The 25,254-nt window shown below is 46.9% G+C and overlaps 1 protein-coding gene across 3 annotated transcripts in view; it reads left to right on the top strand.

Annotated features, from left to right (window-relative positions):
* Positions 1-25,254, top strand: part of VMP1 (vacuole membrane protein 1) — a 118,852-nt gene that overhangs the window by 57,855 nt on the left and 35,743 nt on the right. For all 3 annotated transcript variants that reach the window (XM_079955775.1, XM_079955777.1, XM_079955776.1), the window contains exon 8: positions 22,969-23,049. In XM_079955775.1, the coding sequence (XP_079811901.1) occupies positions 22,969-23,049 (81 nt within the window). The remainder of the gene's footprint in view (positions 1-22,968; positions 23,050-25,254) is intronic.

A 25,254-nucleotide genomic window follows, 5' to 3' on the forward strand; every position in this document is an offset into this window, starting at 1 on the left:
GATTTAGATGGCTTTCAGTGGACAAATTCAGGGAGGAGAAGGCTATCCGCGGCCGCCAGCCATACTGCCTGCGTTCTCCCTCCAATGCCTCTGAATGGCGTCTCCTGGGAATTGCAGGTATGGAGAGCGCTGTTGCGCTCAAGTCCCGCTTGCAGGCTTCTGACAGGCATCCGGGTGTCTATTGTGAGGCCAGGATGCTGGACTAGACGGGCCGTTGGCTCGATCCATCAGGCTGTTCTTACATTCCTGTCCTAGAGCCATGTGATTCAGGAATTCGTGGGTAAAACCAGAAGATGCTTCTTCGGCTGGGTCAATCATGGAGCATCCTTTTGTTATTTTCATTATCGCAATCATCACCGTGCAGAGGGGTTCTTCTTGTTCTTTTAATGAAGCAACATGTTCTGTTTATAGAGTTGGGCTGGGTGTGTTAACTCTGTGGGCAAAACATTTGCCAGCAGCTGCTGCCTTCGCCTCCCAATCTATGCCCACATGAACGGGCTTGCCTTGAGTGACAGGCTTGTTTGCACCCGGTCCAGGTGATATAGCTGGGGGGTGCGAAGGCAGACAGGAAGTCAAAAGCAAACCTTTAAAATGCTGCCACTGGAAAGTTGGGTGTTGTGCAGAGCATGTTACATAAGGGATCAGGATCCAGTCCTTAGCATGGCTGCCATGGAACTCCTGTCCGTACGGTCGGTTCACATGGGCTGGGCTGCTGGATTGGCTTGTCTTCTGTGAACTGTGTGTGCCCCATAATGTCCCCTACCCACCTCAAGCTCCACTGCCGATTTCAAGAAAAGCACAGGTTGCACGAGGGCAAAGCTCTCTCTTTGGCGGAAAGAGGACATTGTTCAGCGGGAGACCTCCTGCTTTTAATTCAGACGGGTTCCCCTGTTTGATCGCTGCCCTCCCCAGTTTAAAAGGATCAGAAAAACAAGGTCTTTCTTTATCTGCACAGTAATGGGATAGGCTGGATCCTTGGCTCAACGTGGCACAAAATAACTTCCTGTGTTCCTAGTTTTTGTTGGGCGGGAGTCTTTTTAAGCCAATCTTCCTCCAAAGGAACTCCAGGTTATGTACAACAAACATCCAAACACATAGCTCAGGGAGTAGAGCATGTGCTTTGTGTGTAGAAGGTCCCAGGCTTAATCCGCAATGGCATCTCCAGGTGAAGCTGGGAATGTCCTTTCTGAATCCCTGCTGCCAGGGATGGACCAATGGTGTAACTCGGTATAAAGGCAACTTTGTATGTCGTCTTATTGAGAAATCCCCTGATAAGGTTCTGAGGAGCACCAGTTTTTTCATAGAACACCATTCAAAGATTCCCAACTCAGCTCTTTTCAGGGTGAGCAAGCTGGTATGTTTAGCAGTGTACCCCCCCCCCCTTTCCCCTATTTGTTCAAAGCACCTTAACAGGTGGGGGGTGTTTAAGGCTTCAAATACTCACTAAATAAATGGAAACACAACATAATCATTTCACGTTGGTTTTTGTTTTTTTAAGACCACATTTGGAGAACCACGATGCAGAGGAGAAAATGCATCACTGTGGTTCTGTGAAGTCTTGCTCAAGAGCTAGCAGAGGAGCTCTTGTTGTCTACACAGGAACGAAAAGTGGTGAATAAGAAAAAATACAGGCTGTAGCATATAAATTCCACTCGGCCGTGCGAAAGTCTTAAGGAGGGGAGAGCTTGTGGGAATGAAATAACCTTCTCTGGCTGGTGGGAGGGTGGGGTGTCTTTTTCCTTGCATGGCGCTCTTCTCAGTCGGCAGCTCCCGCACCTGTGAACAAAAAGCTTCTCGTGCAGCGGCACTGCTGACGCTGACCCCCATAGTACACAGTGCCCAGGTAGAAGTAAGAACTGGGACTCCTGAAATCCAGACTCAGTAACTCCTTCTCCTGCAAATCTGCTTCCACCTATTCTTCTCTCCAACTTTTACTCATACCCAGCTTTTTCCTCAACTGTCTGGGATGGGGAGCCTATGGCCCTCCAGATGCTGTTGGACTACAACTCCCATTATCCCTGAGCGTTGTCCGTGCTGCCTAGAGCTGATAGGATTGGGAGTCCCTATGTCATATGGCCAGCATGGTGTAGTGGTTAAGAACAGTGGACTCGTAATCTGGTGAACCGGGTTCGCTTCCCTGCTCCTTCACAAGCAGCTGCTGGGTGACCTTGGGCTAGTCACACTTCTCTGAAGTCTCTCAGCCTCACTCACCTCACAGAGTGTTTGTTGTTGGGGAGGAAGGGAAAGGAGATTGTTAGCCGCGTTGAGACTCCTTAGGGTAGTGATAAAGCGGGATATCAAGTCCAAACTACTACTCCTCCTCTTCCTCCTCTTCTTCTTCTTCTTCTTCTTCTTCTTCTTCTTCTTCTTCTTCCACTTCTTTTTTCCCCTTTTGAGATAGATCAGGCATCCCCAAACTCGGCCCTCCATATGTTTTTGGACTACAGTTCCCATCATCCCTGACCACTGGTCCTGTTAGCTAGGGATGATGAGAGTTGTAGTCCCAAAACATCTGGAGGGCCGAGTCTGGGGATGCTTCAGACAGACAGGCAGACAGGCAGGCAGGCAGTGTTGAGCTCCGTGGACCCGATGGTCTGACTCAATTTAAGCCAGCATCCTTTATTCCTACCGAAGGGTCCTTCCTACTCTTCAAAGACAGCACTTTTAGAAACCACATTTTGTTAAGGAATCAATGTGATTGTTCCACCACGGTCCCCAATTTTTGAGCACTTGATGATTTAGTTTTGGTCCCGTTAATTCAAAGCCTTGGTGTGGGAAACAGCTAGACTAGGGAAAAAGAGAAGCCTTTCATACATTGTAAATGTGAACTTGTGAATCGGTCCTTATTTCAACATCCTACAGTATTTTTTATTTTTATTTTGAGGGTGCCTATTCCCAGCACAGCTCTTGTGATCTGATGATTAATCCAATGAAGTAATAACTAATCATTTAACTATTCCCGGCCGGTTCATGCTTAGTGGCAGGAAGCCCTTTTCTAAGCCGACGAACAGTCATCCTTTTGCTAGGAATAAGGTTGAGCAAATAAGTTTATTTTTAAAAAATCATTACAATAGAGAAAATTAATCGCAGTAATCAGGAGGAAAGGAGAAGAAAGTCTAAATTCTTTAAAATGGGGGAAATAATGTTTTGCCCGTAAGTAACTTTAAAATCTCATATATAATATATATTTATGTCTCTTAAAATCTGTCAGGGATTACTAAAGTATTACTGGATTGTTGCTTTCTTTAAAAAAAAAAACTTTCCCAAAGTGAATCTTCTTTTAACCTCTTTGCCTTTTTTTGAAAATGGGATAAAAGTTGTGAAACTGACTGTTTATAGCATCTGAGAAATGAAACTGTGAAAACTCTTTTTGATTACTGCAGGTGGGATTTTGGCTTGTGTCTTTAAGCCAAATAAAAATTTCTCATTAAGGAAATCAAAGCTAGAAAATCCAAAAAAATCAATGTTCCAAATAATTTCAAAAGGTCTTTACTTCTGAAGCTCTATTTATTCACCTAGTGTTTTCTACTCTAGTACTAATTAGAATCTCTGAATCTTCAGACCTTAACATGTTAGTAGTACTGCAGTATTCTTCTGTGATTATATATATATGTTTAAAGTTCATAAACAAAAAAATACAGAATGAAATAGAGACAATCTCTGTTTGTTAAATGAAATAATTACTATTAATGCATAGCCATTATTTGATTTATTTTATTTTAGCCCACTTGTTCACAGACTTTAAAAACTCTTAGCTGTTGCTTAGAATTTGATATAGGTTGTGTGCTCTTCCTAGAATATTTGAAAACTTTAAAGAAGTAATACTAACAAAACAAAACATAGAAAACAGTTTAAATTTTGCTAAGAACTGGTGTTCGGATTCACTAGGGCAAACTTGATTTTCTTTTTAACTAAGCGTTTTTGATCCCTTTTATAAATGAGGAACTTGGAAATAAAAATCATATGCCCTTTTAATTCATTCTTTGATGTGTAGATAGCTGTCCATTACCTTTATCTTGAACATGTTTCCATGGGACTAATACACCTTAAAATCCATGGTTCTTAGCACCTTAGAAAATGCTTTTAGGATTGAGGTACCCTTTATCATAGGCTTTTCTCCAAATGTGGAAAACGTAGAAGTGCAATTCTTTTTTAAACAATCTCATTTCTTTTGCACATCCTCAGACTATTTATTTTAGGTCTTTACCAGTGTAGTTCCCCAAATAACTTTGTCCCCTTTGCCAAAAAGGTTATAACATGAGTTGTGTGGAAGTCAAACAGAAATCCAGCCTGATTTTACTGTACTGTAGCTCATACCTGTTTGGGTTTGATACGGAAGGAGGGGGGGGGGGGACCTTTCCTCACCCCTCCTCCGTGTGACTACGGGGCCCGAGGCGATGACCTCGGTGGCACCCAGCTCTGCCGTGACTCCTGAACCCCCACACTGTTACACAAGCACCACACTATACCCCCCACTTTATAGACAATATCTTTTCCTTATATCTTTCCTTCTATATACAGCCTCCGCTTGAGCCTCGTTTCCCCTATTTCTAATGAGTAGACCGTATCATACTGTTTCCCCCATTGACCATAATGGCCGCGTTTTAGCCAATCAGGAACGTGCATTCCCCTGCAGGAGCTAGCTCAGGGAGCTCTTGCACGCCTCATTTAACCTCCTGACAAGGTGTTGACGGCCCCCCACTGCTACAACAATGGATCCGAAACTAGCGACCTCGTAAAACTGTCAAACTCCTGTTACATTGTATCCATTCGTTTCCGCTCTCAATTTACAATATACACTTGACCGGCAAGAAGCCGAAAACTTCGGAAAATAATATAAAATCAGCCAAAGCTTCGATCTTCTCCATTTTAATGTTATTCTACTCGATTCCCTCCGGACTCCATGATGCTACCCTCGACGCCATAATCCTCGAACCGACAGGTCACGTACTCAGGGAAACCTTAATCCTGTCGGATGGTCCAGCCAAGCCCTTCCTCCGGACAATACCGGATAATGGGCGATGCATGGCTCTGCCATTGTCTTGCCATCACCTGTACTCAGGAAACGCTTATGCATATCTCTACCACTCCGGGCAATCTCTGCTCTGCCTACCTTATTATACTGCTGATCTCTGCTCTGCCTACCTAATTATACTGCTGATCTCTGCTCTGCCTACCTTATTATACTGCTGATCTCTGTTCTGCCTACCTTATTATACTGCTGATCTCTGTAGCCCCCACCTTGATTTGTGTATACCACCACCAATTTCTTGTACTGCTGATCCGTGTAACCCCACCTCTTTATGATGTATATGTGACGTTTTCTGCACTGTATTCTGGGACCTGGAGGGAACCTTTAAAAGTTCATGTCGCCCCACTCTCGGGGTTCAATGCCATTTATTGAACCTGTTGCGCAATAAACTTGGGATCTCCGTTCATTGCTCCTGTCTCCGGCTGAACTCATTTTCCGCTAGGACCCGCGGACATTGTCCGACGAGCCGGGTGGCAAGGAAACTCAGCACCCGGAATTTTTCCGTAACATTTGGCGCCCAACGTGGGGCAGGGCGGTTCTCCCGTGTTGCTGACCGGGGGCCCCGAAATCTTCAGCCGGCACCAGGCCGTTTTGCCTGGGAAGATCCTTAGGACCCCCGGCCATCTTCCGGGCGGTAATCGAACGTCCCAGGGTTCAGCCCAGGAGCAAAGGGAATCCGGCCGGCATATTCATCGATCCCGGGATCAACGTTGAAGACGCGTGAGTATAGTAGAGAAACCCAGTGCACTGGTGGTAAGGGGGTGGAATCTCCTGGCAACTGAATTCTCTGCCCTCCTCTCTATCGATCCTTCTTACCTTTTCCCTTGGTCCGTCGCGAGAGAGAACGGGGACCACTGCTCAACCCAAAAGGGGGTTCTGAGCTCTATCTCTTTCTCCTCTCAAACCCTCCAGTCAGCTGCACCAATTGGGGGTCCAAAAATAAGACGGAGAGACCCGGCTTGAAAAGATAGCCGACTCCCCGCAACGGACTCTCTCAGTTGAAGCAAGGGTCTGGAATTCTTCTTCCAAACTTCCCGAGCGCCCTTACGGAGGGGGCAGGAAGGGGTCTGACTTTCTGTATCAATCCCAGCCGCACCGGTCGGGCCACGTAACACGTGAATCGTGCGTGAGCCCGCTTCCGAAAGCAAGGGGGATTTTCCGTTCAAAACTCTATCAAGGGACCACCCGATCTGGCACCGCACGGCGCGGGCGTTCAGTAGGGCCCCCTTTTCCCAAGTTTGTGACGATAGGTAGGAGGTTGCCAGGAGGGATAGTCCAGGGAGGACTGGGTGGGACTTGGCAGAGTGGAAAGGAAACCCCCGGAAATTGAAGAAGAAGTAGGAAAGGAAGAGAATAGGAAATAAGTAGAAAGAGCTCTCAAACCCCGTTAGGAAACTGTTGATAATCCTCAAGACCCAAATAAACCCTAACGACCCCCTCTCCCTCTCTTTACCCAGACACGCGTGAATAAAATGGGTACCCAAGCTTCTAAACATGAGCGGGCTCACTCCGGGAAGAAGGCTTCAAGGAAGCCATCTGAATCCCAGAGGGACCCCGACTCCCCTCTTGAATTCGTCATCTCTTATTGGAAGTCTATCCCCGGCCACAACTTGCTGTCGAAGCAGAAATTAGAAGATCTATGTAAAGAAACCTGGCCGGCCGGGACTGCCTCTGCAAAGCCCGAGTTACGGTGGCCAACAGGGGGCTCCTTTAATGAAGACCGCCTGAGGCATCTAAGAAACTACTTGATGGAAGAAAAACCCCGTCAACTAGGGTATTTAGCCGCTTTCGAAGCCGTCCGAGGACTGCTCCACGTTGCAAAGGGAGGAGCGACCTACCAACTGCCCATCCTAAATCATGGGAGGTCTCCTCTGCCCCCCCCTTACGAAGGACACCCTATAGACGACTCCGTGGAACAAACGCTTATCCCCTTTTACTACAGACAAACTGTTCCACCCGCCCCAAGTGATGACCAGGATAATGATAACAGCGAAGAGGCTGAGGAACAAGGGGCACGGGGGGGGGGGAGTCAAATCATAACTAGGCAACGAGCCAAAGGAATGCAAAATGCTACCTCGGAAAACCTTAGCTCCCTCCCACCGGCTAGAGAAGTTCAGGGTACGACCTCAGAGAACATCAGCCCTTTGACACGAGCAAGGGAGATACAGAATGCTATCACGGAAAACATCAACTCCTTAGCCAGGGAGGTACAAAATGCTACCCTAGGAACCTCACTCCCTTTAGAAAGACCCGAAGAGACCCCAGGGACGTCCAGGCAATTGGACTCTACGGCCGTCCAGATGCCCTTAAGGGCTCTGCCAATCCCACCGTTGCAGCCGGACGGAGCCCCCCGAATGATATATACCCACCAACCATTCTATACGGCAGACCTGGTAACTTGGTCGAACCAAATGCCATCATTGAGGGACGACCCAGATAAATGTCACCGTCAGGTCAGCGCAATATTTTCAACCCATAAGCCGACCTGGCCAGACGTTCACGTTCTCCTGAACGCACTTTTCAACGAGGCTGAGAAGGCAGATATTTTAGCCAAAGCCGGAGAAATGATTGAACTCCCGGATTATCAGACAGGACGCCCGGTAGGGTTAGCGGCGCTCACAGCCCAATGCTTGCGCACCGAACCGACATGGGATTATAATACCACAAACGGAATCTGGTGCTTAAATTTGTTTAAAAAGGCAATCTTAGACGGCATCAAGGCCGCCGGACAACGCACTGTTAACTGGACGAAAGTCCAGACTGTGCTACAAGGAGCAAATGAACACCCGTCCGATTACTATACGAGACTTGTATCCGCCATTAAGACCTGGGGAGGAATTGATCCAGAGAACTCTCAGCACGAAGTCATAGTGAAAGGCTTCTTTAAAGATCAAGCCTGTCCCGATATTAGAAAAGCCTTAAATTTACAGATAGGATACGATGGGAAAAGTATCAGCGAAATCCTCTCCATCGCTAAATCAGTCTATAACTCACGAGATGAGAGGAAGAAAAGGGACCCCAAACCTGAAACCGAACAAGTCCTAGCCCTTAGTATGGAGTTAAACCCTAGTAGGGGCAGGGGCTTCAACCGAGGGAGGGGAATCCGAGGAAGAGGAAACCCCAATCCCAATCCCCATAGGCCTTGGGGACCTACCACCACCGGATGCTTTTATTGCCAAGAAGAAGGCCACATTAGGCGGTTTTGCCCGTACCTCAATAACACGATCTACGGGACACCACATCCAAATGCAACCTATGGATATGGAAACCCACCGCCCATCACTTATAACCCTCAGCCAGCCTCTGCCCCCCACAAACCACCGCCACCTCCAACTATACCTGCTCAAACCCAAAGACCCTTACCAGGACCAAAGGCTCAAATGCCCGCGATCACTCCATCCGCCCGCCCGTGGGCCAACGCTACAGCACCTCCCTTACACCCCCCTAACCAACCCCCTCCGGACGATCAAGGGAGTTATTGACAATTAGAAGGGGATCCCAACCAAACCCATACTATCTGCCCAATCTTAACGTTATCCTCCGAAGAACCATTCTGTACCATTGAGATAGATGGCCATCCATATCAATGTTTATTGGACACAGGAGCCACTTACTCCACCTTAACGGATAGCCACCTGGAACCAAGTCCGGAGACCAGAAAAGTCATGGGTCTGGATGGGATACCCCGCACTTGCCCGCTATCGCGTCCGACTAAAGTTACCCTCGGACCCCTACTAGCGGAACATACCTTCCTCTTAACCAACAGCCCGGTGAACCTCTTAGGAAGGGACCTACTTTGCAAATTAAATGCCACCATTAAATGTTCTGAGGAAGGCATCTACTTACATATGCCAGAGGAATCCATCCCCGCCTTCCAGGGAATAATTGAAGAGGCCAAAACGGACAGGCAGTTCCCGGAACTCCCTCCAGAACTGGAAAATGAATTGCCCTCTTCTCTATGGGGCACTGAGTCGACTTCAGTAGGTCTTTTGTTGTCGGCAACTCCAGTCAAAATCGTCTATAGAACAGACCTACCCTTTCCGTGCACAAAGCAATATCCCCTACCTAAAGAAGCCATAGAGGGACTAACTCCTATGATAGAAGACTTCCTCGAGAAGGGCATCCTAGTCCCTTGCGCATCCCCTTGCAATACCCCAGTACTTCCAGTAAAGAAACCATCGACAGAAGGGGCCCCAGTCCGGTACCGTTTTGTCCAGGATCTGAGACTGGTGAATCAATTTGTAATACCCCGCCATCCAGTAGTCGGCAATCCCAATTCCCTCTTGAACGCCATTCCAGCAGAAACCAAATGGTACACTGCCGCAGACTTGTGCTCCGCCTTCTTTAGTATCCCCCTGGACCCAGCCAGCCAATTTCTTTTCGCCTTTACCTGGGGACCCAGTCAATTAACCTGGACGAGGTTACCCCAGGGATACGTGGAATCACCTGCAATATTTTCGGCCATCTTGCACCAAGATTTACAGGATGTCCAGCTCCCTGCAAACTCCGCCCTCTTGCTTTACGTGGATGACCTCCTTCTCTGTTCCCCCAGTGAGGAAGCATGTAAGATAGACACCAAACATCTCCTTGCAGAACTAGCCAGAAAAGGACATAAGGTGTCACCAAAAAAGTTGCAATACTGCAAGCAAGAAGTAAAGTACCTCGGGCATATCCTAGGAGTAGGCACCCGAAGCTTAGCGACCGATAGAATAGAAGCAGTCACTAAGATTCCCCTTCCAAAAACTAAACGACAACTTCGGGGATTTTTAGGTATGGCTGGCTTCTGCAGAGCCTGGATCGCGGGATACAGCGAAATAACAAAACCCCTCTCCGCTATGACTCGCCAAGATCATCCAGACACCCTAGTTTGGGAGGAAGACGCATACAAATCTTTTGAACGTTTAAAGCGAGAACTAAGATCTGCCCCTGCGCTAGGCTTACCCGACTACAGGATCCCATTTAACTTGTTTATCCATGAGCAAATGGGAGTAGCTTCCGGGGTATTGACACAATCTTTCCGAGACCAAGAGAGACCTATAGCATATTACAGTCTTCAATTAGACACCACCGCGAAAGGCGCAGTAAGCTGCCTAAGAGCCATAGCTGCCGCAGCGATCCTCCTCGAAAAGGCTCAGGAAACGGTTCTGGGACATGAAATCATCATCCATGTGCCCCATTCCGTCTCCACCCTATTAACCCTCAGAGGCAGCCATCACTTTTCAAACTCTCGATTAAACAAGTATGAAGCCCTTCTATTGACCCCATCAAATGTCACTATAAAGAGGGTTAACTCCCTCAACCCAGCCACCCTCCTCCCTCTCCCTGATGATGGAACCCCACACCATGACTGCGCCACCATAGTCCGTCAAGCCGAGAAACCCAGAGAAGACCTAGACCACCTACCATTAGAAAACCCAGATTTAATACTTTATACAGACGGCAGTTCAAAGGTTGTGGACGGGGAAAGGAAAACAGGATATGCTGTAGTCACCGACTTCGAAGTAATAGAATCAAATCCGATAAACCCACAATATAGCGCCCAAGCTGCAGAACTAATAGCGCTCATACGGGCCTGCGAGATCAGTGAAGGCAAGCGAACTACAATCTACACGGACAGTAAGTACTGTTTCGGATTGGTCCATACAACTGGCCAGATCTGGTTACAAAGAGGCTTCTTAACCGCTGCAGGCTCCAAAATTTCACATTCCGCTTTAGTAGAGAGACTACTGACCGCTATCCATCTACCTACCGCAATCGCAGTAGTCCATTGCAAAGCGCATACCCGGGGTAGAGACCCCGTCTCAAGGGGTAACAGGCGAGCTGATAAGGCAGCCCAATCAGCCGCGCTCCGCCTCCCAAACAATGAATCGGAATTTCAAGCCTTGCAAATCCCACTTCATATTGATCCCACACAAATTTACAAAGAAGCCCCCGAGGAGGAAAAGACTCTCTGGCGTTCTGTGGGTGCGATCGAACGAAATGACGTTTGGACTCTCCCCGACGGAAGGACTGTCCTTCCAAAAGCTTGGGTTCCAAAATTGGTGAGGGTCCTCCATCAACGTACACACTGGGGAAAAGGGAGACTGATAGAGCACGTTAAAAGATCCTGGTACGCTCCTGGACTTGCGGTAGCGGCCACAGCAGCGTCAAAGAACTGTGTTACCTGTAGCTCCTTTAATCCCAAACGACAACCTAGAGCACCACCAGGAGCCAGACTGTGGGCATTCGTTCCCTTTGAAAGTCTACAGCTGGATTTTATTGACTTACCGCACTGTCAGGGTTTCAAACACGCTCTGATCATAGTGGATAAACTCTCCTCCTGGGTAGAGGGATTCCCCTGTAGAAAACCTACCGCCTCTGTAGTGGCCAGAGCCCTCCTACACGACATTATTCCCCGATTTGGGGTTCCCCGTCGACTAGACAGTGACAGAGGAACTCATTTCACCGCTCAAATAGTACAATTAGTGGCCAAGGCCTTACAAATAAAATGGGACCTTCATACGCCCTATCACCCACAATCTTCCGGCCAAGTAGAGCGCATGAACCAAGAAATCAAAACACAACTAGGAAAGCTCTGCAAACTCACTGGACTAAAATGGGTAAATGCCCTTCCACTAGTTCTCCATAACATACGAAGTGCCCCAACTGGACCATTGAAACTATCCCCATACGAACTCCTATTTGGGAGACCCCCTCCCATTTACAACACTCTGTTTCCCCTCTCGGAACTTGAACTGGGGGAAGCAGAACTCACTAATTATGTCATTCAGCTCCAGACACAGCTTCAACGTCTCCACCACTACGCGGCCATCGAAGGACAAAATCTACCCACCGACGTCCAGGCACACTCCTTCAAACCAGGCGATTGGATCCTTGTCAAAGTCTATCAGAGGGCACTCCTTCAGCCAGCGTGGGAAGGTCCCTACCAAATTCTCCTCACATCGCCAACCGCCGTGAAAATAGGTGAGAAGCACTCATGGTTACACCATACCAGGTGTAAATCGACGCCCCCCCCTCAAGAGACGGAGGGAGACCTCGGCGAGGACTTCACTTTTTCGACCCCTCCTACTCCACCAACCTCATATATCGACGACAACGACGACCAACAGACCGGACCAGCAGATCGGGGCCAGAATCGGGCCCAACAGACCGGACCAGCAGATCGGGGCCAGAATCGGGCCCAACAGACCGGACCAGCAGATCGGGGCCAGAATCGGGCCCAACAGACCGGACCAGCAGACCGGGGCCAGAATCGGGCCCAACAGACCGGATCGGGCACAGATCCACCCATCTGGACGTCTGAGATCATCCCAGATCCCACGGCCATCAAACTACGCTTAAAGCGCGCCTTTGACAGCGCGCCTTTGACAGCTCCTTTGACAGCGCGCCTTTGACAGCGCGCCTTTGACAGCTAGCTTTGACAGCGCGCCTTTGACAGCTCTATTGACAGCTCCTCTGACAGCTGCTTGGACAGCGCCTTGGCAGCTCCTTTGACAGCGCGCCTTTGACAGCGCGCCTTTGACAGCTAGCTTTGACAGCTCCTCTGACAGCGCGCCTTTGACAGCTCTATTGACAGCTCCTCTGACAGCTGCTTGGACAGCGCCTTGGCAGCTCCTTTGACAGCGCGCCTTTGACAGCGCGCCTTTGACAGCTAGCTTTGACAGCTCCTCTGACAGCGCGCCTTTGACAGCTCCTTTGACAGCGCGCCTTTGACAGCGCGCCTTTGACAGCTAGCTTTGACAGCTCCTCTGACAGCACGCCTCTGACAGCACGCCTTCGACAGCGCGCCTTTGACAGCGCGCCTTGACAGCTCGCTTTGACAGCGTCTTTGACAGCGTACCTTCGATAACAGCTTCTTTGACGACACGCCCTGACGACTCCGTGATTAGCACACTTTATAATTTCTTCTCCTCGATCATGCCTTGCTGTCCCCAGACTCCGATCATGTATTTCTTCTTCCTCTTCCTTGATTACGGGACTTTGACTCAATCCTCAGTCACACCAACAGACCATTGCACCGGATTAACCACGGATTACCACCTTTTAGGCTACCATCGAGTCGAAACCGGCGGGAAGTCAAACCCGGACCGAATGGGGGACTTTGATTTCTGCCTCCCTGAGTCTCGGACATTGCTACGCCATTCCCTTGTGCCCCGATTAACTGGCAACGAGTACTGGGAACTTTTCATCAGAGATGGACGCCTACACCGGATTGGGTCGGCAACAGTCACCCTTGACCGCTCCTACTACCGCCTTAGTTGTAAGAACGGGACCCATTTTCTTTATAGCAACGGAGAAGTCTCAAGGAACCCAAATTGGACTGAAGTCACAAAAGGGGGGGCCACATCGTCCTACACCGACACAACAGACCCCTCTGACAACCTAATTTTCGGGTTCCAATGTCTCTCCATGACTCCAGAACCCCAGAAACCCCAACTACAAGGACTTTGCTTGAGAGGGTTCTGTTGCCTCTGGAATCTTGGAGTCGTCCACGACTGGAGAGGGGCAGAATATTTAGAAGGATGGTATCATCCGGTACATCCCTCACGCTCTCCCACTTGGGATCACGTTGGACCTTTGAGATGCGGGGGCGTAGCCAAGGATAGGCGACTCCTTAATACCACGGACCCTCTTCATCCACTCGGCACGGCACCCCGTCAGCTCGGCAACGATCCCTCCCTCCCAGAAAAAGACCTCCTCTCCTCTTGGGAACAGAACTCTTACATCAAACTCTTGGGCCAGGTGGCTAAAGAGGCACCCTATCCTGAATGCTGGATATGTGCACATGCACCCAGCCACCTCCAACAAAGTCTCCCCCTTGTTCCTGTACCCGTGACCACTGAACAGTTCCGATCCGGAGATGTCACCTCTTGGAATTTAACGGCCTTGAATTTGACCCACCAATACCTCTACCTCACTGGCTCTACAAAAGGGCCCCTTTGCCGCATTTTCACAGGAGAGGGAACTTTCATTGGGTCCAGTACCTGCCCCTCCAACTTGGAACTTTTGCCCACTGGTCACGTCACTCTTACCGATGTGACTGGGTCCCACACCTTCCAAAATCTCACCCTTGCTTGGGCCACTGTCATCGGACACCCACCTACTTGGCTACCTCAGCCCACCGACTCCATGTTGCTCCAAGCTTTTGCCTCCGGGAGGATGGAGTCTTACCTCAGCGGCCTGTTTTGGGTATGTGGCCATCGCGCATATACCTGGGTAAGCCCTCATATGTCAGGATCTTGCTTCGTAGGATACATTGTCCCCGGCATTAGAGTAATCCCACACCTACCCCCTGGGAGGCAGAGAAATAAAAGAGAACAAAAAGGACTGTCGGACTTATCCGATGTCGCCGCCAACGGAGAGACTGTCGGTCGGGCACTCTTCCCTGCCTATGGGGCCGGCTCTAATCATGTGGACATCCTCCGGCTTACCGACATCCTTCTGAAATTCATGCAAGAGGCAACCCAAATCACCGACTCTCTGATGTCGGAGCTGTCAGAGGTGAGACAACTTAGTTTGCAGACCAGGATTGCGACGGACTTTCTCCTGTCCAGTCAAGGAGGGACCTGTGCCCTAATAGGCACTGAGTGTTGTACATATGTGACTGATCAGACTTTGAATATTACCGGACATTTGAACAATATCCACGAGCTGGCAGGAAAACTAAATGAGATACGACATGAGGGTCTATCCGACATAGACTTGTGGGGATGGTTGCCTAAGCTCGGATGGCTCCGACAGTTACTCAAGGTGATACTGCTCACTGCCCTTATTATTATCCTTTGTGCCTCAATGCTCTGCTGTACTATACACTGTGTCTCTCCTTGTTGCTCTCTCCTCCGCTGTCCTACTCAATCCACCCCTCTTCCTATCCGAGCTTATTCCCGCTCCCACAGTGCCTCTATATTCCCTGAATATGTACAAATGAGACACCTAGGGGAAGGGGAGTACGAAATCACGGGGGTATAGGGTGCGGAGAAAGGATTTGCAAGTTCTTACAGAACTTTAATGCAAATCTATCTCCGAATGGGGGACTGATACGGAAGGAGGGGGGGGGGGGACCTTTCCTCACCCCTCCTCCGTGTGACTACGGGGCCCGAGGCGATGACCTCGGTGGCACCCAGCTCTGCCGTGACTCCTGAACCCCCACACTGTTACACAAGCACCACACTATACCCCCCACTTTATAGACAATATCTTTTCCTTATATCTTTCCTTCTATATACAGCCTCCGCTTGAGCCTCGTTTCCCCTATTTCTAATGAGTAGACCGTATCATACTGTTTCCCCCATTGACCATAATGGCCGCGTTTTAGCCAATCAGGAACGTGCATTCCCCTGCAGGAGCTAGCTCAGGGAGCTCTTGCACGCCTCATTTAACCTCCTGACAAGGTGTTGACGGCCCCCCACTGCTACAACAATGGATCCGAAACTAGCGACCTCGTAAAACTGTCAAACTCCTGTTACATTGTATCCATTCGTTTCCGCTCTCAATTTACAATATACACTTGACCGGCAAGAAGCCGAAAACTTCGGAAAATAATATAAAATCAGCCAAAGCTTCGATCTTCTCCATTTTAATGTTATTCTACTCGATTCCCTCCGGACTCCATGATGCTACCCTCGACGCCATAATCCTCGAACCGACAGGTCACGTACTCAGGGAAACCTTAATCCTGTCGGATGGTCCAGCCAAGCCCTTCCTCCGGACAATACCGGATAATGGGCGATGCATGGCTCTGCCATTGTCTTGCCATCACCTGTACTCAGGAAACGCTTATGCATATCTCTACCACTCCGGGCAATCTCTGCTCTGCCTACCTTATTATACTGCTGATCTCTGCTCTGCCTACCTAATTATACTGCTGATCTCTGCTCTGCCTACCTTATTATACTGCTGATCTCTGTTCTGCCTACCTTATTATACTGCTGATCTCTGTAGCCCCCACCTTGATTTGTGTATACCACCACCAATTTCTTGTACTGCTGATCCGTGTAACCCCACCTCTTTATGATGTATATGTGACGTTTTCTGCACTGTATTCTGGGACCTGGAGGGAACCTTTAAAAGTTCATGTCGCCCCACTCTCGGGGTTCAATGCCATTTATTGAACCTGTTGCGCAATAAACTTGGGATCTCCGTTCATTGCTCCTGTCTCCGGCTGAACTCATTTTCCGCTAGGACCCGCGGACATTGTCCGACGAGCCGGGTGGCAAGGAAACTCAGCACCCGGAATTTTTCCGTAACAGGTTTAATATCCAATAAATGTGGCGTTTTACTGTACAACTAAACTGGGGGGAAACTCTTCAGAAACCACCTCCCCCCCCCCCCCAAAAAAATTATTATTATTTTGCAAATGTTTCAGTAACGCAATGTGCTTTGTGCAATCGTTGGGGCAAAATGGGAACTGAAAACTTAATGCTCAGATCTACCATGGTAGCACAAACAGAATAGGGAGACTTCTTATGAAATGCAGTGCAGATGGACATACTCTTCTTAGTTCACTTCTCCTTTATTTTATTTTTCTCCTTCCCCCAACCCCACCCCACCTCCCCTTCCTTTATATATATATAAAAAATATACGCTTCCAAGTCTGCAAAGGGGTAATAATACGCATGGAAGCCCCTCTCTCCCCAGTTGCACATAACCTGTGTGTGAAAAGAAAGACAAGCTGCAGTTTCCCACATCTAGCAGCTATGGTGGTGGCCCGAATCCAGAAGATTCAGATCTCCTAAATGCAGAAATCTTCCACCTTCCTGCTAGAAAGGGGCTTTCCCTGTCTTCGTTCCCAGTGATTTAATAATGGGGAGCTGTGTATGCTGCTTTGTGCACTAATTATAAACTGGGGTTTAAAACATATTTTTAGAGGGCACCAAATAGAGTATCTCCCTTTGAATCATGGATCTCTACCCGTCCCCGAAACTGGCATTTTTTGGGCAATTAGAAGTGGCTTTGCCCCTCCCAAGACACACTCTGGAACTTTGCTCCCCCAGCTAATTTATATATTATCAATTAATCACTCTCAGCAATGGCTGTTTGAGTCGTCCCTTCTAAATGGTACCAAGCTTTTGCCAAAAGGAGTTGCATATTCTCCTCTTTTTGGGATACGTAAACACTCACACACCTTATAATTTTTAGCCAGAAGGGCAGAACATGTAATTAAACTTTGTTGTTGCTGCTGCTGCTGCTGCTGCTCAAAATAATTCATAACTTCGAGCTAAATTTGGTTGACAGCTAATTCTTTTAAAGCATGCAATTAATTTCCCCCTTCTTTAGCTCGTTTTCACAATGCGTTATGAAATCAACAAATCATCTCCCCCCCCCACCCCTTGAAAATTTCTTGCCAGCAAAATCTAGCCGTTGAAAACCATTAATATAAATGCACAACTTGAGAGATGAATCCACCATTCATGCACAAAATGCTAAAAGTCTTTGTCCTCAGATTGCACCGATGCAAGTATATTCCATATTGGCATCTGTAGATAATAGACACTGGAAAAGCCAAAATTTTATCAGCACCCAGGTCTTTTCTGTTAAAAAAAATAAATTAAAATGTACTGTGTAATAAAACTGCTAATTCCTGAAAGTTTTCCAGCTATTTTTGGGGAAGAGTGATTTGCTGACAAGGCTGTCTTTCAAATCTAATAATCACATTTTTATTTTATTTTATAATACTGGTCCTTATCTATATCTTTATATGTAGGGCCCGCAAAATTTATGTGAATTTGTTTTATACAGTTTTCATATTGGGTTTTCATTGTTGTAACCATGGGATCTTAGGATGAAGGGCAGATAATAAATTATAATCATTAACCATCTATCTATAATCTTAAACCAAGCACTCACGAAGACTAGGTAAATTGAAGCAAGATTTACATCTATGGTTCATTTAATAAGAAATTCCCATATTTTAGAGTCAACTTACATGGAATGTATGACAGCTGGTTTATCTTCAATCTAAAGCTGATGGAAATGGTAGCATGTATGTGTAACATATTCCCTTCTGTTCTAGTGTGCTGTAAATAAGCTTTGAATAGGCAGAAATGTTTGAGCTTTGTGCAAAAACTCCATTTTCTTTTTTTTAGGACCTATTTTTGCTTTTGAATTTTTATGTTAAAAAATCCAGGCATTTAAACTGCACTGAAGTATATATGAATCAGGGGGAAGGCTGTTGTTTTCTGTATATATTATTTTATTCCTTCATTTACTGTATTTACAATCATATTTATAAACTGCCAACTCATATTTTTTATGTTCAGAATAATCATTAAAATATAATTCATAAAATAGATCTCAGTATGGGTGAATGTGTGTGTGTGTGTGTGTGTGTGTGTGTGTATATATATATATATATATATATATATATTTAAGGAGTTACATGTGTTCTCATAATTACCTTCCCTATAAAGTTTGCCTTATCAGGCCTTAAAAAAAAAAAAGTCTTGAAATTAGCAGGCAAAACCTCTTTTTCAAACCATTTTAGAGAATGCATTTTAAATGTCGCCTAAAAGTAATAATTTAAACTGCTGTTTAATTAGCTCAAAAACCTGCTATCTAGTATTTTTTACATTGCCTTTTTCAAACCTAGGTAAAACTTTGAAACTAGTTTTTGTTCAACAGACTTCCTAATCAGAGTCAAATGATGTGTATATTTTCTGGGATGAGCACATTCTGTAAAAGCAGTTTTGCCACCCTAGAGTGTAACATCTGTGGAAAATCTTTATTACCAGATTTATTTAAATGAAGACTCACTCATAATTTTTATATTTGTGCCAGCCTTTAATATAAAATATTGTATTATAACTATCTTTGTTCGAAACTAGCATGATCCATTCAGACTCATTTTCATATTTTGTCGTATTTCTGTGCCTCTGTATAAAATTCATATGTTTGGGAATGTCCATACTTTTAACGTAAGATGGTTTGGAAAATTTTGCCACAGGACATTTCCACGAACATGCTCCTTTCTTTTGCATTGTATACAATATATTACTGTATTGCAGTATTAGATATTTGTAAGAATATAGTTGGGAACTTGGGGTGGGGGTGTAGGTTAAAAAATAAAGTAAAACATGAATCCTGTAACCGTTGGTTGCTTTAGAAGTTCCCCAAAGCTGCGCTTCTATAAAGGCAAATGAGATGTAGGAATGCTGAGTGGCATTCTTATTGTAACTCAGATAGAAAGTTTAAGGGCTGCTGCCTTATTTAAGTGGTCAGCAGATAGACAAATCTCCCCATAACCTGAATTTGAAGTCGGGTCCTATTCTTGGGATTATTGTTCTCCATCAGTTAGGCAACTTTAGGTTTCCATTTACCAGAGGTCACCAACCTTCCTGAACCAATGGGCACGTCAGGAATTTTGAGAGGATGCTGTGGTCTCCATTCACAAAATGGCTGCTTTGGGTGGCATATCACAAAGCGGCCGCCATCAGAACATGGCGCGACGCAATATGGCTCCCACACCGGAACGAGCAGAGAAAAAGGCAGGGTCACAAAACGATCGGCCAACCCATCGATGGGAGAAACAGCACCTCCATCTGCGACTGCCATATTGGCTTAGCAGACCGACCCCTTTTGCACCTCTCCTCTGTTCAGCATGGTTGGGGTAAGGTGTCCAGTCTTGGCACCCATTGAAAAGCAGGCGTGAGGGTGGGTTGAGTGTTAGAAGAGGCTGAATCCTGTGTAAACAGGAACTGAGCAGGAATGGCAGTCGTTGGGGCATGGCGGATTTTGAGGAGGTAGTTGCTGAGAGCTTTTGCAGGCTCCATAGGCATTGTATTGGCAACCATACTGGTGGGCGCCATAAGCGTTTTATGGGCAACCCATGCCATATACCTTAGAAGCTTTCTCTTATTTGATGTCCCAACATTCATTTGAGGATATTTTCTTCCTCGGGCGATCAGTGTTCCATCTCTGAACAGCAAGGGTGTTCTTGGTACAGGTTTTCCTACTGTGAAATGCTCGGCCTTTGAGGGTAAGCTCTCCCCATCAAGGATAATGTCCATCGCTTAAGGAGTTGGAGGGCTGCTGGTTCCAGCATCAAATTTGGATGCCCTGATGACATCCGGTGGCTAAACGTGCCTTTCACTAGCTTAGATTGCCTTAACAAATGGTGGTTCCCTGGCCAACCTGAGGCCGGGGCTGCCCTTGGGTCGGGCTCAGGCGCTTCATTGGGTGGGGACATCCGGCCGGCAGCATGTGGCGCTATCGTTAAAACATCTGCCCTGGCTCCCCATCCGTGACTGAGTCAGACTCTGAAAGTGCTTGTATAAATCTACAAAGCACCTGAGCAACTTGGGCCCAGGGTACCTCAGGGACCAGCTGAGCCCTTATATCTCAGCTTGATCACTGAGATCCTCTGCAGGCGTGTCATTGGTTGTCCCCAGAGCTGAGGTGTAGCTCATTTGACATCAGCATAAAACAGAGATTTCGGTATCATCGACCCAGGCCTCCCAACAGAGACTCAGCAGGTGCCTTCTGTTTCATCTATGAAATGCCTACTGAAAACTTTCCTATTCTGCCAGGCTTATTCAGGCAATTAAGAGTACAGTGATACCTCGGGTTAAATATGCTTCGAGTTGAGCACATTTGAGTTGCGCTCCTCGGCAACCCGGAAGTAACAGAGCACGTTACTTCCGGATTTCGCCGCTTGTGCATGCGCAGACGCTCAAAATGATGTCATGCGCAGAAGTGGCGAAAAGTGACGCGTGTGTGTGCAGACATGCCATCACTAGTTACGTTTACCTCTAGATGCGAACGGGGCTCCGAAACGGATCCCGTTCGTATCTAGAGGTACCACTGTACATCTTTCCATAATAGTAAACCAGTGCGTGTGTGTGTGTGTGTGTGTACATATACAAATACAGTGGATGCTCGGGTTGCAAACGTGATCCGTGCGGGAGACATGTTCACAACACGCAGCGGCGCATCTGCGCACACGCAGGTTGTGATTTGGCACTGCTGCGCACACACGACCGCCAAAACCCGGAAGTAACCCGTTCTGGTACTTCTGAGTTTCGGCACGTCCATAACCGAAAAAACCCGAGGTATGACTGTACACACACACACACACACACACACACACACAAAATATATAAAAAAAATACAGTAAAGGAGTGTGCGTTAACAGGGCTTTCTTGGCTGTGCTCCCTCTTCTAAGGAATTACCTCCCTGGTGAAGCCCCCCAGGCTGCCTTTTTCCGCAGTGAAAAATGAGTTTGAACCCTCTTCAGTATCACTAGTCATTAGTTACCCTTCTGCTGCTGTTTTGCTGGCTGGTTGCAGTTTTTAGCGGGTTTTATTTGCTTGTTTAAACACAAAGTTATTTTATCCAAATTTATGACCGTTCTAATTGCTTTTAAGTGACTTGATGACTTTAAGCGACTTGCGCTCTTGTCAGCTGTCCTTCCACTGGTTATAAAGGCAATAACATAAGTTACATATTTGCATCTTCCAGAGGCCATGTTTCAAAAAAATGTTCTGTTTGGGATTAATAAGGGTTTCTTTTCATTCCACATTTGTTAAAAATTGTGTGTGTGTTACATAATTATTTAATATCATGGCAAAAATACAGCTTACATAAGTTCTTTTTTATTGTCATGTTATTTGCAGTAATGTGATGTCTTCAGCCCAGATCTTGAGCCCTTTTATTTGAATCAGGTGGCGTTTCTGTCTTGCTCTGTTAAATCTGCCAACGTGAGATTCCACGTTGCGCGTTTGTAAGAAATCAGTCTTTTAGTGTGGCAGCCCCAACACTGTGCAACTCACTGCCTATTGACATCAGAGAGGATCTCATCATCACCTGCTGAAAACACTTTTGTTTCTGTAACCTATCCAGACATGTAGGCACGTGTTTCAATCTCGTGGTTAGCTTATCGTTGATTTAAATTATTTTAGTTAATTGTAGGTAGCCGTGTGGGTCTGCCGTAGTTGAAACAAAATTAAAAAATTCCTTCCAGTAGCACCTTAGAGACCAACTAAGTTTGTTAAAGCTCATACCAATAACAAACTTAGTTGGTCTCTAAGGTGCTACTGGAAGGATTTTTTAAAAATTTGTTTAAATTATTTTGTGTGTGTTTTAAATAGCTTTTCCCCTGATTGTTGCAATGTTTTATTCTTTCTGTAAACTGCTTCAATGTTTTGTTTACAATTGAATGGTATATACATTTTATGATATATTTTTTAAGAAAAGGGTGGGGGGGGGACCCAGCTCATTGCTATTTCCTCTGACGATGGCTCCCCAATATTTTGGGCAGGTCCATTTTTTCCTGTCCTTGGTACTTAACATTCCTTTAACCAGAAAGTGCCAAGGGATAATAAAAACTGGTCCTTTCTGCGTGCCAAGCGTATGTCCTGCCACCAAACCACAGCCAGGAGTTATTAGCGTTTTGAGTGGGGCTGTGGAGGGCTTTTTTATGGAAAAATCCTGGCTTGTAACCCTTCCCTTCCGGAAAAGAAAGCCATGTTCACACCTTTGCTAATTGCAGTTAATTGTGTTTTTATGATTCTCTAAAGACTTAATGGCCGTGATGCCAACTCCAGCTCAGGTGTGTGTGGAGGGGAGAGATCCCAAGGGAGGTGTTCCCCCCCCTTGAGTGATGAACGTTACCTGTCTGTGTCACAAAAGTTGGAAAGGGTCACTCAAGCAGGAAGAGCTGCAAATGAGCATCTGGGATTGTTCAGCGTTTTCAATCTGAATCAGCCCGCCGGATGTCTGGTTCACCAGTGTGTCAGTTTTATGTCCTCTTTCTCGCTTAATAGAGGCTTTTTTTTTTTAATTATTAAACACACTTGCACAATGCAGGGTGGGAAGGGAGATGTGAGAAAGGCTGTGCAATCCTGTGGGGTTGGAAAAATAAACTCCCCAGCCCTGGTTGGTTATTTCCTCCCCCTTTCCCCATCTCTGGTTACTTAATTTGTTGTTTTCTTCGTTCACAGGACTTTGCCTCCCGTGCTAAGCTGGCAGTCCAGAACCTTGTGCAGAAAGTTGGTTTTTTCGGAATCCTGGCATGTGCTTCAGTAAGTCCTTACTCCTTCTCTCCAATAAATGTATGGATGGGTTGAAATTGTCCCGTTCCACCTTCCACGCCCAGCTTTCACTACCCGTTCCACCTTTCCCAGCAAGGAACTCACAGCTATCTATGTGCTTTTCTTTATTATTCATCAAATCGTCATATTCTAATCCTTCTTTTCAGACAAAGATTGCCCTTCAAAGTGGGTCTTATCAATTTAAAAAAATCAAAATAAGGAGATGAAGGGCAGACTCTGAGATTTTAAAACTTAAGAAAAAGAGAACACACACACGTGACGAGGAGTGAAGGAGCAAAGCAGAGAAGGGTGGTTGGTTTGATGATGCCCAAGCAATAGGCCGAGCTGAAAACAAGCATTTTATATTAAACCCCTGAGGTTGCACAGGGATGTGCAGACAGTGGATAAAGACCATGGGCTTGAAAGGACTTGCAGATGGAAAATGCGCTTACAAGGTGAAAAAAATAATAATTAGGAAATACAGTGGTGCCTCGCAAGACGAAATTAATCCGTTCCGTGAGGCTCTTCGTCTAGCGGTTTTCTCGTCTTGCGAAGCAAGCCCATTGACAGCTTAGCGGATTAGCGCTATTAGCGGTTTAGCGGCTTTTAGCGATCAGCTGTTAAGCAGCTTATCAGCGGATCAGCTGTTAAGTGGCTTAGCGGTTTAGGAAAAGGGGGGGGGGGAAAGGGGGAAAAACCTGCAGGAACTCGCAAGACATTTTCGTCTCGCGAAGCAAGCCCATAGGGAAATTCGTTTTGCGAAGCGCCTCCAAAACGGAAAACCCTTTCGTCTAGCGGGTTTTCCGTCTTGCGAGGCGTTCGTCTTGCGGAGCACCACTGTATGAGCCTCAGCAATAATGAGCATGTACAGAGTGCACCTCACCTGCCAGTATTTAATGAGATGTTATTTTTACATTTTAGACTTCCTGGTAATGGTGATTGATGGGGAATAAATGTTGGTTACATTTTGATATTTCTTGACTCTTCTTTTCATTTACGTTTCAAAGAGTTTGGGCTGGGGTCGATGGCAACTCAGGGAGTTTGAGGAACCCTGAATTAAGGCCATTGCTGGTGCGTCTTAGACAGAGGTGTTGCAATGGGCCCTGAAGCCCTTGTCCCTCCGTCAGGCGTCAAAGGCTAGATTGTGCCTCCCTTCCTTTCCTTTCCAGAGCCTGGTGGCAATTGCTAGTTGGAATCAGAGCATCCTTTCTCCCTGGGAAGGGCCTCCTCTATTTCTTTTCGACAACCATTCCCTTTTCTCATAGGCTATCATTGGCTGCTTGTGGGACGCAGGTGGCGCTGTGGGTTAAACCACAGAGACTAGGACTTGCCGATCAGAAGGTTGGCGGTTCAAATCCCCGCGACGGGGTGAGCTCCCGTTGCTCGGTCCCTGCTCCTGCCAACCTAGCAGTTGGAAAGCACGTCAAAGTGCAAGTAGATAAATAGGTACCACTCCGGCGGGAAGGTAAACAGTGTTTCCATGCGCTGCTGTGGTTTGCCAGAAGCGGCTTAGTCCTGCTAGCCACATGACCCGGAAGCTGTACGCCGGCTCCCTCGGCCAATAAAGCGAGATGAGCACTGCAACCCCAGAGTCAGCCACAACTGGACCTAACGGTCAGGGGTCCCTTTACGTTTATCATTGGCTGCTTACCACAAGGGCTATCTTCTGCCTCTTCAGTTGGAAGCAACCTACCACTGAGAGTCACAAATGGGAATAAATGTCACAGCCTGCAAGCTTCCCCGAAGAAGCATTTGGTTGGCCACCGTGAGAACAGAAAGCTAGACTAGATGGGCCACCTGACCTGGTCCAGCAGCCAGAACATATTCTGATGTTCTTACCTTTTTCATGCTCCAGCAGGTTGCTCCTGGGTGCCAATCTGGCCTTGTTGAGCCAAGGCTTCCCTTCCCCACTTTGTTGGGTGGGGTACCGCAATCAAGGAATGCCCCCTGTGATTTGTTTAGTTGCAAGTTTTGGTCCAAGTCCGAACAGACGTGTTGCATTGTCGGACTTGGCTGTGTAGAGCCAGTAGATTTTGTGGTGGTCTGGACTGACAATGTGGAGAAAGTTATGGGACTTCACGTCCTGTCTAGGAGTCCAGATGAGAAAGAGGTGTTAACAGTGTTATCTCAGATAAGAAGAGAAGCTTTTGGGGGCGGGTTGTAGTTGAGAAAGCTTCATTCTAAGTGAGCCATGAT

This window comes from Podarcis cretensis (assembly GCF_951804945.1).
Source record: "Podarcis cretensis genome assembly, chromosome: 15".
NCBI classification, from domain to species: Eukaryota; Metazoa; Chordata; class Lepidosauria; order Squamata; family Lacertidae; genus Podarcis; species Podarcis cretensis.